The 15,025-nt window shown below is 45.4% G+C and overlaps 1 protein-coding gene across 6 annotated transcripts in view; it reads right to left on the reverse strand.

Annotated features, from left to right (window-relative positions):
* Window positions 1-448: 448 nt before the first annotated feature.
* Window positions 449-15,025, reverse strand: part of MBD5 (methyl-CpG binding domain protein 5) — a 111,831-nt gene continuing 97,254 nt past the window's right edge. For all 6 annotated transcript variants that reach the window (XM_041472823.1, XM_041472822.1, XM_041472821.1 and 3 more), the window contains 5 exons: window positions 14,160-14,383; window positions 10,577-11,779; window positions 6,118-6,191; window positions 3,194-3,269; window positions 449-1,036 (listed from right to left, as the gene is read on the reverse strand). In XM_041472823.1, the coding sequence (XP_041328757.1) occupies window positions 965-1,036; window positions 3,194-3,269; window positions 6,118-6,191; window positions 10,577-11,779; window positions 14,160-14,383 (1,649 nt within the window). In that variant the 3' untranslated portion in view covers window positions 449-964. The remainder of the gene's footprint in view (window positions 1,037-3,193; window positions 3,270-6,117; window positions 6,192-10,576; window positions 11,780-14,159; window positions 14,384-15,025) is intronic.

The following is a 15,025-nucleotide window of genomic DNA, read 5'->3' on the forward strand; positions in this document are numbered from 1 at the left end:
TAATCGAAGCTAATTAATCTAGGGGGTGCTTGGAGGGGTTCAACATCATGGGGGATTGACTCTTTAGTTCCTCAGGTGGCTATGAAACTTCTCCTACAGAAATGGTTGACTAAAATAGTCCCTCTACTCTTTTTTTTTTTTTTTTGTCCTTTTTAATCAAATCTACAGCGTTCTACGTTCGAAGCCAAGTAAATAAAAACGCAACCGAGGGGTTGCAGCCTTTGAATTGTTAATTAGAGCTGTGATCCCACATCCCGTTGGGAATCTGCGAGGCTGCGCTCTCCTAAAGGCCTGAACTGGAGTACAGCACTTCCAGGCAAGGTTCATTCCAAACAGACAGAGCAATGAACACTCAGTGGCGTGAAGTGGATGTCATAATTAAGGTATTACATAATCATGCCTTCTCTCTGCTGTTAAATACAAAAACAGCATCTTTTACATTATCATATAAAAGCATTTAGGCTGTATTTTTATTTATCACTTTACACTGGTAGTCTCTTGTATGTGTACTCAATAGAAACCAAAGAATTTTGTACACTATTTTTTGTACAATAAAAGATAAAGTGTGCATTAGGTACGCTTGTACATGACAATATTGTACAATATTTACAGTTCAGATATCACCATGAAATTCTGTATTATCTATATACACAATGAAAATTTCTCAGAAACATTTGGACTATTTCTTATAATCACAATTTTTAGTATTATAGAAAAAAAATTTCAGTAATCATCTGACATTGTTACTGCAACCTTTCATGATTTCTGATTGGCTTATCCAGCAACCTCTATCCCTCCTAATCATCCAAAATCTGGTACCACTGCTCCTCGTGGTGCCCTGCGATGGCAGCGAGCTGTCTCCACAGAAATACTGACAGAGCCACGTCTGGATCAATACCTACAGATAGACTCATGTGCACGTTCACTGTGATAAGGACTGGACCAGTAACAAAGACATTCAATGTTATCTAGAGATCTTCCTCCTCTTGAGTTTTGGAGGCTTCACTTGTCTGTCTCCCTGCGGGATTTGGTGGACCTAAAAATAAGTATATTCACAAGTTAGCAAAGGAATTGGTCAGAGGCATCCAGGAGCTGCAGGAGGGCTCGAGGGGCTGTCAGGAACCAGCTCTGAGCATTTCACAGCTACACAGAATAAAGGGACTGCAACAACTTTGAGAAACTGGGAGGAAAAGGTTGATTCCATAACCTGTGCATCCCAAACCCTGGAGAGAGGCAGCAGCTGCAGTGGCTGGGAAACAACCACATCACCAGGGACTGAAACCCCAAAATCAGGGACTGAAACCTCCTAATGTGGGACTGAAACCCCCAAAATCAGGGACTGAAACCCCCAAAATCAGAGACTGATCCCGACTGCAATAATGGCAAATTGAGTGACAAATTCACACATTCAGTGACCACAGTGATAAAATTTGGAATGAAGATGGTTAGAAAATGCTGGTAATGGGAAATTGAGAAGTCCAGCTCAGGGCTGTTATTAAGGAATGAGAGATGTCCAGGAAACTCTTTGTGTTTAAAAGGAAACATTCAATTCCCAGCTAATGCTGGATGGATTTGAGAGCCAAAGTTTGGCATCGCTGGCTGCTCAGGGAGAAGCAGGAGAGAGGAGGAGGAGGAAGGCTGAGCTGGTGTGGAATTCCACCACCATCTGTCGGCAGCAGCTGCAGCTCCCAGCACAGGAACCAACCCTCAGCACTCCCTGGGCTGCCTCAGAGCTCTCCAGCCTCTGACATTCCTGCCCCCCCTGCTCCTGCCAGAATTCCCTGCTGGAGCTGAAGATCCTGCTGCACACGGTTCCCCTTTCACACTGGCTGGGGCTGAGCAGCAGGAGCTGCAAAAGCTGCAAGTCACTAAAAAGAGCTGCTGATTCCCTGGGAGTGCTTCTAGGAATGGTAATCCTTATGGAAACCAGGCCTGATCCCAAATTCTGTGCCCACATAATGCAAGGATCAATCAAGGCCGGGCAGGTCCAGAACCAGAGCAGCAAATCCAACCAAGAACTTCCCCTGAGCACTTTCTGCTGCTCCCAATGCCCCAAGCAGGCAGCTTTAGATATTCCTGGATTTATGGGTGGGAAAAGCTGGCAGCAGGATGGGCCAGCCCAAACACCCATCCCAAATTTATTTGTTGTAGACCAGCAATCACCTCTTGCTGTCCTTGTCCTTCCAAAGGAGGGAAACACAACAACGTTGTTTTAAATCAAAGCTCAAATCTCAGTTTGTTAAATTCAGTTTTAACAAAAGATTTGATTGGGTTATTACTTAAAAGCTACTCAATAATTTTTAAATATTTCTTGTTGGGTCTGAAATCACTTCTAAGTCTTCAGCTCTTCAAATATATAGGTAAATATAAATATATTTCCCCTTTTATACTCCAAAAGTGTTATTGTAAATTCCAAGCCTGCACATCTTCAGTCCTGAGCACTGAATATCAGCAAAAAACATTTTTTCCCTTGTGTTCAAACATTTTATAATTAATAATTTGAATAATTAATGACCAAATAGAAGATGTGGGAAGTTACACGTGCTGTGATATATTTACTTTTTATTTTTAGGTGGGTTGCAATGAAATGACAGCCAGGCTTTAGAAACAAAAATGAGGATATTTGATAAACCAAACTTGTTATTGGAAAGATGCTGGAGTTACACAATAACTGTAATTAGTGTGGAAAAACCACTCTTGGGTGTGATATTAGAAATATTCTTTTTTTTTTTAAACTTACCTTTCATGACAATATCTTTCATTTCTAATGGGGAAAACTGAATTCCAAGAGTTTTGCACTCAAAGAAAGATGCTTTCAAATGTGGTTTCACCACCCTGCTACTCCAGCTGAGACAGAAATGAGCCTGATTTTGTGTCAGCAGCCAGAGGAACCCCCTGGAACAGGAGCAGGACTGGAACTCATCCAAGTATTATCAGGCTGGATGTGTAAATCTCTTTTGTCAAAATACAATAAAATTTGCAATGCACCTAAAATCCTACAACTTTTCCCATTTTTCAGAACCATCAGACTTTGCAAGTAGTCTTTAATGCAGGGGAAATATTGAAAATTCCTCATTATTCCAGAAAATAAAATCAGGATTTGTTAGAAAGCCACCCAAAGCAAGCCTCCCTCCAATGGACACACATGCAGAAAGATGGAAAAGGAGAATATTCCCAAGGAAAAGGAACTTACATTCCCAGACATTTTGTCTAGTTCACTCATGGCCTCGTGTATAGCAGCTTCTAAATGGTTATTTAGCTTTCCACTTCTGGGGAGAAAAGATGAAAGCCATCAGTAATTCTTAAGGACAGAAAGAAAACCTGAGAAAAGTGAATAACAAACACATGAATTCACTGGGGGTGTTCTGACCCCGGAGCCTCCCAGGCTGGGAGACAAGGAGGAAGGTCAGACCTCTAACAAATTTATGGAAAGGTTTGTGTTGGGATTACAGAAGAAAAGTTAAATATCCTTCCAGCTTTCAATAAACTGCATTAATTATCTCAAACATCCCCAGTTTTACCCTGGAATGGCAGCACCCCACAGGCTGAGGGAGAGGTGGGGTGAAGGTTTCCTTCTTCCAACCCCAAATTGCCCCAGGTCACGGGGCAGCTCCAAGCACATTTCATTTCACAGGGACCATTCTATAGAGTCCCTTTGCTCCTGAAGGACTTTTCCCACTTGGACATGGTGACAGGTCCTGCTTTGGAGATGAGGAAATGGGAGGAGGAGATGGAGGATGAGGAGAACCATGTCTGTCATGAGGGAAGGTGATGGCACAGACAGGTAAGGAAGCACTTTGTCACCTGCTGGGACACCAGGCCTGTCCCTCATGGAGGCACTTCCTACAAAAACCTTGCCTTTTAATCACAGAATCCTGGAATGGGTTGGGTTGGAAGGGACCTTAAAGCCCATCCCATCCACCCCCTGCCATGGCAAGGACACCTTCCACTGTCCCAGGCTGCTCCAGCCTGGCCTTGGGCACTTCCAGGGATCCAGGGGCAGCCACAGCCGCTCTGGGCACCCTGTGCCAGGGCCTGCCCACCCTCCCAGGGAAGGATTCCTGCCCAATATCCAATTTAAATCAACCCTGGAAGTTGGGAAGGCACTGGAAGCTTCACCAGCTCTCCCCTTCCTGCACCTCAGTCCCACCTGCCCATGGCATGTGTCCAGCAGCAGGGACACCGGAGATGGGACTGGCACAACCCAGCAGGACAGGAGGGGATGGGAAGTGGCACATTCCTGACTGGAGAGAAAGCTGGGGAACAGCCAGAGGAGCAGCAGAGCCCAGGAGAAGGAGCTGGGCCTGGGGGATGGCCCCTGGGGATGCCCAGCGTGCAGCGGGACCGGGAACGCTCGCGCTCATCCGAGCAGGATCACCCCAGAGCCTGGGAAGGCAGAGCTGGAGCAGCTGAGGGCTGGGAGGGAAGGACCCAGCAGAGCCCAGCTGGAGAGCTGAGGGAGCTGTGCCATGGCCTGTGGTGTTCACATACTCCTTTAACACAGACACAATTCTCTCTCCCAGGATTTTTCCTGGGGAAAGAAAGCAGTGAGAAAGCTCAGAGAGAGAAGAGAAAACAATTCTTATCTCTACCTGCTGCTCCTGTTGTTTGGCACATGTAGAATGTGTTAGAGAGATTGTTTACCAAAAGGGATTTGTTAATTGGACTCTGGTGATGGTTGTTTGGAGGGATTGACCAATTAAATCAAAGCTGTGTCGTGACTGTCTACAAAGGGTCAGGAGTTTTTCTTTAGTATAGTACAGTGTATAGTGTAATACAGCATAGCTTAATACAACAATTCAACCTTCTAAATCATAGAGTCAAAGCTCATTATTCCCAGTTCAGGGGTAATAATGGCCTGGGGAGCAAAGCAGGGACATGGCTCCAGCAGGAATGGAAGGGCTGAGATGGAACTGAGACACAAAGAATTCAGGGAGCTGTGGAATGTGAACATCATTTCAAGGGCTTGGAGACCAACCCTGTGTGCTGAGCACTCCACGTGCAGCAATTGTATTTGGCACTAAATGTTTAAAAAAACTGGATAAAAATCCAATAGTACATCACAAACCAGAAAGAAACCCATGAACTTTGCCAGATAAACCTACAGCAGGACATGGGGAAACCAGGAAATGTCCACCAAAGGATTCAAAGTAGGAAGTGAGTTGAAATGTGGAGAAAAACCTCTGTAAGGGCTGTAAAGCAGCAGTTTATGTCAGCTTTAACCACTTTAAATCTGCTCCTGCTGTCCTTGAGTCACTGATTTCACTTCAGGGACATGAATAAATAACTGGGAAGTTGCCAAAAGCCCTTCTGTGTTTCTTTAAAATCCAGGAAGGTGCTCTGGGGATGATGTTGGAAAAAACAGCCACCACCACTGTCTCACTGGTATAAAAATTCCTGCTCTTTGGCCCCGTGGGACACAGAAATAAAAGCAAAGCTCACCCCTTAAAAGGGGGGGAAGAGAGAGAATTATTTAATCTCTCTCAGCCCGTGGTTCTTCAGAGCTGAGTTTAAATTCTCACAGGTTTGAAATGTATTTTCCCTATGACAGTAAACAAGCACCATCACAGAACAAACCCAATCACAGCACAGTTCCTACTCTGTCATCCTTTTAAAGAAGTTTTTTTTCCCTACAAAATTCAGTAATTTTCCTCTTTTTGCCCATCCTGATGCTTCATGTCCCAATATTTGCTGCTTCAGAGTTTTTCTGTGCTGGTATTTGTCCCTGAAAGGTGGAAGGTGGATAAACCCCAGCAGCTGACACAGGTGTGAGCCAGAGCTCAGCCACAAACCCTGCAGCCCTTCTCAGCCATGGAATCAAGGGGATTCCTCAGAATAACCCTGGGCTCAGCTGCCATGGGGAGAAGGAAGGTCAGGTCTGGTTAAAAAGCGTGGTTTGGGCAGGAGAGTTTTGCTGGGATGATTTTTTGCTGGAGCTCAAGAATGCCACCAGAAGCTCCCACACGGGGGATACTTGATGCTCTTGAAACGCCTCAGATTCCAGAAGCAACATGAGGAATCCCAAGGGATGAGCCCCTCAGTGGGGCTGAGCTGCCCCAGGAGGGCAGCAGAGGAAGGGAATGACTGGAATTTGGCGGGGAGGCAGGATGGACTCACTTCCTGTTCCTCTTCCTGGCGCGGCTGAACGCCTCCAGCCCCTCCGTTAGTGTCTTCAGCTTCTCCGGCTCCACCTGGGGAAGGGATGGACACCAAACCTCGTTACCCAGAGCAGCAAATCCCCCCTTTCCTGCCCTGCCAGCCCGGGGATCCCCCTCCAGCAGGGCAGGAACAACACCTGGAGCTCCCCACCCCTCCCACATTCATCCGTGATTGGAATTTCTCAGCTGCGGCAACAGAAGCCCAAATTCGGGACATTCATGGCACAAAACTGAGGAGAAGAATCTTTTAAAGAATCTTTTAAAGACCTTTCCTGGCAGTGCTGGTGGAGTGTCTCACTCTGCACTCGCTTTCCCACATGGATTTTACAGCTGGAATTCTGAGTGCCTGGGACTGATGATCCCATTTTGACACCAAAGTGTTCCCATCACCGCCAGCTCCTGGGTGAGAAATTCCAGGTCTCTGCCCAACTCATGGCATGGCCAAATCCATTCCCATTCCAGAAGGAAATCCTTCTTTGCCTTCTCAATCCAGGAATCTTCACCAGAGCTTTACTTGTTCGTCTTAAAATCAGTTATTTTAATTATTTTGTATTTTTCTTTAGCGATCAGGGATGAATTTGGGCACGTGCTCAAGAGAGCTGGGAATTTAAATCTTGAATATTTTAAATTGAAGCAATTTCAACCACGGTGTGGGCACCAGTAAGTCCCAGTGTAAACAACACAAGAGAAAATTAATCATAACATCTCTAAAATTTCATCATTTGCATCTCAAAACATGAAGCCACACCACTCTATTATTTTGGTCTGGCTCAGTCATTCCTGCTGGTAAAAACAACAAAATCAGATATTTAGAGCACATCAACCTAAAGAAAATAAAAAGTTCCTTTTTCTTTGCTACATCTTACTTGACATTTTACATAAATACAAATGTATTGAGTGTGTGCCTACACACAACCTGGAAGTAAAGTGGGAATGCAAATTCCCTCCAAATTCAGCCTTCCAATTCCTAAATAATTTATATTCACGACAGATCTGACGTGTGGACATGACAAGGTGGAGGTAATGAGTGAGAACTTGCCAAAATCTCTTGAAATAAGGCCCAAAATTACACATTCAGACCAGATTTCAATGTCTTGAAGTCACACCTGTGCTAAAGAAATTGGGAATGTGCTGATCCAGGCACTTCCAGGAGTCATTAATGGAGAAATCTGCACTTGGGGAGCTGAGATTTCAATTTTCATGAAATAAATTCAATTATGCCACTAATTGTAGTGGTTTTTTTTTTTTTTTCCCTTAAAACCTGCTCACTTTTAATGCAAATATTTCCAATAACCCCTCCCCTCACTGGATTTTGGAAGAATACAAATTCAGAAGAAATTGAGAACCTGGGGAGCTTTTCTAAGGACAAACACGAGAGAAAAGGAATTATCCCTATCCATGACAGAAATGTGGAACAAACACATCAGGACCAAACTGCCAAGGGCTGCCAGGAGAGAAATTGCAAAATTCAATGCAAATAATGTTATCAAGAATTAATATCATGTTTGGGAAACAAAGGACCTCTTCAAGTACCACAAAATCTTCATTATCGGCATATTGTGATGGTCATACATCAAAAAACACTTGGGGTTTTTGGAGAAGAAGGATCAAATTGCTACAAAACAGGGTATGGAAAGCAACTCCAACAGAAATAACAATTAATAATCATCAATATCAATACCAGATCACACACAGATGGGAGGAATCCTCCCTGTTTTACCTGCAGCACCAGACAAGCCCAGTTTAACCAGCCCAGTCTAACCAGCCCAGTTTAACCAGCCCAGTCTAACCAGCCCAGTTCAACCAGCCCAGTCTAACCAGCCCAGTTTAACCAGCCCAGTCTAACCAGCCCAGTCTAACCAGCCCAGTTTAACCAGCCCAGTTTAACCAGCCCAGTCTAACCAGCCCAGTTTAACCAGCCCAGTCTAACCAGCCCAGTCTAACCAGCCCAGTCTAACCAGCCCAGTTTAACCAGCCCAGTTTAACCCCTGGCAAGCCACACTGAGAGCAGGATTTGCCCTGGTAAAATTCACCATGAAAAGCTCCCACAAAACCTTTGATTGCTCCGGTCCTGTTTAGGTGATGAACAATAACCAAGGTGGGTAATAACCAAATTAATTGCTTAATGAGATACAACTCCTCTGGTTTGGGATTAGGCTCAGGCTTGCCCCTTTTCTTCCCAGAAACTTCTGCTGCACTTCCTTGGGCTCCTCTAATTTCCAGTAGCCAAAAACCAAGGAAAGGAAGTGCAAAATTCCTCCTTTTCCATCTGGATCCCCCAGACAGATCCATTATCCCATGAAATACCTGAATGCCCCAAAGTCTTTGAAATGGAAACAAAAATCAGGTAATAAACAATCTAAAGAGCAGAGAATGTACAAATCCCAACAGCAAATTAATGTAACACAGGAGGGTCACATTTGGTTACACAAAGACTTTAAAGATGTTTTCAGGAAGCTCCAGAGAAAAAGGAATTTTCCCAAGTGCTGCAGGTCACTCCCACCATGGGCTGGTGCAGAACTCCTGGAGAACATTTGGTTTTCAAGGGTGTTTCTTTGTGGTTTTCCAGGTGATTCCTTCTGGTTTGGTGTGAATTTTTCCCTGTATCCCACCTTCCACCCTCAGCTCCTGCCCTTTGGAATGGTTCACCCCACGCTCCTTGATGAAGGAATTAAAGACATTTCTTCCATATTTAAATTTAAAATGATTAATTCAAGGTGATCTGATGCCAGAGGTGATCCATGATGTGGGAATTCCTCATGGAGAACTTGGACTGGTCTCCACCTTGCTGTGAGCATTCCAAGGAGCTGCTTTCCCTGTTTTGTGTTCAGTATCCAATCAAATGGGTGCCACTGGATTTGACACCCCACAATTCCCACACAATGCACAGGAACCCCAGCACAGCAAAGGAGGCTGGCACAGAACCAACAGCACATTCTGGCAGCCACACATTAGGGAGGAAACATGAAATTGGTCAGGAATGCAGGTAAGAAAATTCCCCTCTTTACACAAATTCTAAAAAACAAACCCTTCATTTCTATTAAACATTCACAGAGATTTGGACACACAGATTCTGTTAATCCATAAAAGCACACTGGGAATGGGAATGTTGTTGCTGTGCTCCTGACTAAGACAGGGATATTGAACAGGGAATTCTTCCAGTTTTGTTTCATCCCTAGAAGTTTGTGATCTTCTCCTGTGCCTCCACTTCCTAACCTGACTTGTAACTCAGGGCTCTGAGCTTCCTGAGGGATGAGCTCTGAAACACTGTCCTGGTTTGGGCTGGGATGGATTCATCCATAAACACTGTCCTGCTTTGGGCTGGGATGGATTCATCCATGAAAAGCTCTGGAATATTCAGCACTCTCACCTGCCAAGGGAGACTGAAGTTCTCCTGCTCTGGGGATGAAACCACAGTGGAGGAGCATCCAGGATTTACAGCTCCAGTGGGGAGGGACTGGGCTGGAATTCCCAGAGCAGCTGTGGCTGCCCCTGGATTTCTGGAATGTCCAAGGCCAGGCTGGATGGGGCCTGGAGCAGCCTGGGACAGTGGGAGGTGTCCCTGCCCATGGCAGGGGTGGGATGGGATGAATTTCTTGTTCCTTCTCTCCTCTGGGTATCTGCTCCTGGCTGAATTTTGGGGAAAGAACACTTTGCTGTAACCCACTCTCCTCAGTTTTAAGTGATTTGATTTCTTTGTGTCACTGACAAACCCCTATTTCCTTAAATCTCCACTTTCTGCTTATGAATTGTAAAATTTTTTAATATTTATAGGTGGAAGATGTGCAGCATTTTGTAAGAACTACAAAGATAAAATGTTACACAAGCAGTGGAGACAAGGAATATTTTTGGGAATATTTTTCATAACAAAATTACCAATAACTCCTTGATAACTGCATTTCCTGTATATTCCCCAACCAGCACATGATTTGTTGACACAAAAGAAGGATTTTAGTATGAAAGAGCAAATTGGAACACTTTCCTTATTACTAAATGATGATCAAAACCTCCTTTAGAGTTGGAAATGTGTGTGCATTTCCTGTGAGAAGTGTGTGTCAATCAGCAAGATTTCACTCATTAAAGATTCCTCAATCTGATGAGGCCACTTCTCCTTTCTGCAGTTTCAGCACTTTCAGGTATTTCCGTATCAGATGCTTTGGACACAGCCAGGAATTTGAACACACCACGTAAGCGAGAACCATTTTTTGTTAACACCAAAGACTCATTTAGCAAAGCCCAAACCTAACCTGTCTCGTGGCCCTGGCAGGAAATGAAGGGGAAATTCAGCTCTACAAGCTACAGCTAGGAAAAAAAGCCATTTGTGCTGCTAAAGGAAGAGACAAAATAAAGAACACAAGATTTTCATTTGTGTGCCGGTGGGGGTGGATAGAGAGATGCGCATAGAGACATAAATATACCTTCCCCTCCTCAGCGTTCTGTTGGCATGAATTGTGAACCTCTTCTTCTCTGCCAAGTTTGCCAGGCCAGGAAGTCAGTCCTTTGATCTGGCCCCAGACCAAGTCGCCCACGTTAAACGTCCTCGGCCTGTAGTGGATGAGCTCGTGGGACGAGGGCGACTCGGGGTTCCGCAGCTCCTCCTCGCTGCTGATGCTCTTAGCATCCGAGGGGCTGGGCACGCACCCGTTAATGCTTTTGGCATTAAAATCTCCATTGTAATGGATGTAGTCTTTCACTAAGGAACTCTCCAAGCTATTGGAGGAACTGGGAGATTGCTCTTCCAGGATCAGGTCTTGTTTGGAAGTGTTGAGCAACTCCCCGAAGGCCCTGTTGGGCTGCGGGCGGTTCCCGTTGATGTGTGCACATCGTTCCACAGTGTTCTCCAGTCTTTCCTTGAAACTCATCATAGTTCTTTTGTAATTGTTATACCTGAAATTCTCCTCCAGCATTTTCTCGCTCTGACAGTTCCGCTGTGCCAGCAGGGCCTGGTGCTGCTCCCCCTGCAGCAGCGGCAGCGCCGAGACGTTGTTGGGCCTCTCGTGGCACGGGCTGCCGTGGACGTGGGCCGAGTGCTCCAGGAACTCCTCACACTTCCACCTGTTGATCTCCCCCACGGGGCTCTGCTCCCCTTCCCACTGCTTTTTGGGCGTGTTACAAGTGGCAGGTTTGTAGTACTCGTAGCCGTCCCCCTCGCTGGAATTCTTGCCGTGCTCCGAGTTCTTCGGGCCCCGCGCGCCGCGGCCGCCGCGGCCGCGCCCCTCGTGCTCGGCGCCGCGGCCGTGGACGACGGCGCTGACGGCGCTGGACAGGTTCAGGGGGTCCCCGATGGAGGCTGTGAAGGCACTCATGGCACTCAGGGCGGGGATGGGGCTCGGCTGCGTGGAGCTGGAGCCGGCCGTGGTGATCACCACCGGCACGCCCTTGCTGGCCGCGTCCACCACCGCCTTGTAGATGGCGTCCACCGAGGCGTCGCCCGCGGCCGCGGCGGCGTTGGGGTTGTCCTTGGCCTGCTGGCCCAGGGATGGGTCAGGTCTCTGCTGCAGGTCGCAGGGGGGCTCCTGGAAGGGAGGAAGGAGAGTGTTGGAGCTCTCGGGAACCGGCGCCATTCCCATCTGGGTGATCATTCTTTTGTTGAGGACGGCGGCGTCTTCCTGCATCCTCACCTGGGGAGAGGAGAGACAAGATGGGAATTGCTGCTTGAGCTCCAGCTGGATTTCAGCAGACAAACTCTGTGGTTATTCACTACAGCACATTTCTTTTTGTTATACACCAGGTACAAATTGAACAAGGTAGAGAGACAATTGATAGCCTGATTTAGAGGAAAACAAAGCCACTGCCTCAAGCTTTGTGTCAGCAGGCTCCTGTTTTCTCTCAAGTCCTAAACAACTTCACCAAGGTCAGTATTTCTGACACAGACACAAAATGGTTTGGGATGGGAGGGGACCTCAAAGCCCATCCAGTCCCACCTCCTTCCATGCCCAGGGACACCTTCCACTGTCCCAGGTGCTCCAAGTCCTGTCCAACCTGGCCTTGGGCACTTCCAGGGATCCGGGGGCAGCCCCAGCTTCTCTGGGCACCCTGTGCCAGTGCCTCCTCCCACCACCAGCCAGGAATTCCTTCCCAATATTCCACCTAAATCTCTCCTCTGGCAGTCTGAACCCACCCCTCCTTGTCCTGTTCCTCCAGTCCCTCTCCAGCCTCCCCACAGCCATTGGAGGATGCTCTGAGGCCTCCCGGGAGCCTCCTCTCCTCCAGCTGAGCTGATCGAATCCAGCTGGAGCACAGGATCACAGCCAGGTGAGGTCTGTGCATCTCCAGAGGAGAGACCTCACCTCCACAACCTCTGAGCTCTGCTCTCAATTCCTTTTCTTCCCTTCCCAGACCCCAGCATTGCTTCTGTCCTTGTGTGCTCCTCAAGGAATTCCTGAATGCCACCACTGTGCTTTTGGAATTGGTCCACAGTCCTATTTTCCCCTTTGCTGTGTCCCTCTCCCATTGGATTCCCAGTCCCCAATATCCCACATGCCCGTGCTCTAAGCTGTGAGAAATGGACTTACAACAATAAAGAATTTTTAAAATTTGATAGAAAGTTTATATAGTTTTGTATATTTGTATGTAAATACTGAGATAAGGTGTATTGATTTAAGAAGATAATTATCCATGGAATAGAGATGCTATTGTTGGGAGAAAGACTGAATTAGAAATAAGTTTTAATAGGTTTTAAAATATGGTTTTGTAAAAAGATTCGATATTCTAGAGAATCAGAATTGTGAAAGATGTAGTAAGATTAGGTGGGAAAAAAACATGATTAGTGTTAGAAATAATAGTAATATTGTGCAGTAAAACATAGTAAGTTAAAAAATATTTATAAAGTATTGTAACTAAGAAATATTGGGTTTTAATAGAATAGTGTTGAGTTTTATATTTTTTGTGTTTTATTATTTACTGAGAGTAATAATAGAATAAAATCTTCTAAAATATTTTAAAAGATAAAACTAAAAAAAACCAAGACTAAGCCACAGCAAACTGGCACCTGCAGACTCAACCACCTGAGCTTTTCCTACTCCTTGTCACATCCACAGGCAGGGAACATGATATCAACAAGAGCACTCCAACAAAAACTGTAAAAACTACAGGGAAAATATTCCAAAAGCCCTTTAACTACTTACAGTGACTATTTATATAACTGCAAATGTGACACAAAAAATTACTGGGCTAAAGTGACCAGAATTCCTACAAGAGAGGGAACAGGCAGAGAACTGATTTTTTTCCAGGCAAACTTCTCCCCAGCTCCTTTTTTCTGGAAGGGTGAAAGCACTGCCTGGCCCCTCTGCATTCCCCTCCTCACACCTGCACTTGTGAGCACAACTGGGGAACAACAAATCCCTACCTGCACCCTGGGTCTGTCACCTGTTTTTGCTCTGTTGATGCTCAACCTGAATTAGGAATAATTGTGTTATGTGGAGAGCAGGCAAGTGTCGTTTTTGCCCAGTTTGTCATTGTTTATTCACCCCCATCCCTGTTTTTCCAGGCTGCACAATCCCCATCACAGCTCTTCCATCCCATTTCAGTGGGAACACGAGAGAACTGGTGCACACACCCGCTTAGAACAACTTATTAATTACTAATCTAATTACTGCAAAGTGCTAGCAGTATTTATTTCTTGCTGTTGAATTATCAGAATGGGCTAAACAGGAATTTAGGATCATTTTTATGGGATGGAAAAGAGACCTGTTAAAATTCTACAGTGATTGTCAGCATATAGAGGAACTTTTTTCAATACATGCAGCATAAGTCTTTCCAGAGCAACTAAACCCAATTCCTAAGGAGAAAGGGATAAAATTTCAATAAGAATGCTCCTGATTTGCAAAATCCACCAGCTACTGAAAGAATATATTGTATGTAATAAATGCACTTCTGTTCATGTAATTATATAAATGATATTGTCTTAATCACCAAAGAAACCCCCAACTCTGGAGGAAGGAATTTTACCTCCTGAGAGCTGCACACTTGCTTGAATATTGATTTAATTTTGTTTTCTACCTGGAAATTCTGGAACAGACACGCCATGGGGTTTGGGTTGTTGGCTGGGCCAGGAATTTGGGGCTGGCCTTGAAAGCCCTGCACGTTCTGGTAGCCCTGGAGAAGGTGCTGCTGCTGCTGCTGCTGCTGCTGATTTGAAGGAAACATCTGATTGTTGTTGAGGAGTGACTGGAGATGGCTGAGCTGATGGTTGTTCAGAGTAGTGTTCAGAGATGACATTTCCCCTGCAAGGCAAGCACAGGCAAACACCACTCAGCAATTCCCTGCACCCCAATCTCCCTGAGTGCCAAAAAACCTCTGGAAAACAACGCTGCTCCCCCATCCTCTGGGAATGGGGCTCTCCTGCTCTGAAATTGCCCAGTGTTGGGTCTTTTGTGTCACCTCTCCTGACTCCTGGGACAGCAGGGATGGCAGGAGGAGCTTCTGTGGAATTCCAAGCTTTGGAATCCCACTGAAACAGTGCTGGGGTGGTGAGGGGGATGAGGAGGGGAGAGGGAGAGAAAGAGACAAACATTTAAACCCCAAAGAAAATGAGTGTTTCACCAGCTGTGAAGGAGAAAAGGCTGTTTGGCTCAGCATGTCACACAACCATGTCACACAACACTCCAAACAACTATTTTTTCACATTCTAGAGTAAAAGTTGAATTAACATTTTTTTATTACACAATAATTTTCACTTTACTTGAGCGTTTTAGCTCTAAAAAAATCAAATGCAATGTCGAACCTAAATTTATGAAATAATAAAGCTTAAAATACATAAATTTTCTAGTTTCTTTCTTTTCTAAAATTAATATCTTGTGTTTTCCTTAAGATTTCCATTTCAAAAGTCACTGTTAGATGTATTTGGTATGGAAAATGCCAAGTAG

This window comes from Pyrgilauda ruficollis, unplaced genomic scaffold (assembly GCF_017590135.1).
Source record: "Pyrgilauda ruficollis isolate IOZ18807 unplaced genomic scaffold, ASM1759013v1 scaffold3, whole genome shotgun sequence".
Classification (NCBI taxonomy): domain Eukaryota; kingdom Metazoa; phylum Chordata; class Aves; order Passeriformes; family Passeridae; genus Pyrgilauda; species Pyrgilauda ruficollis.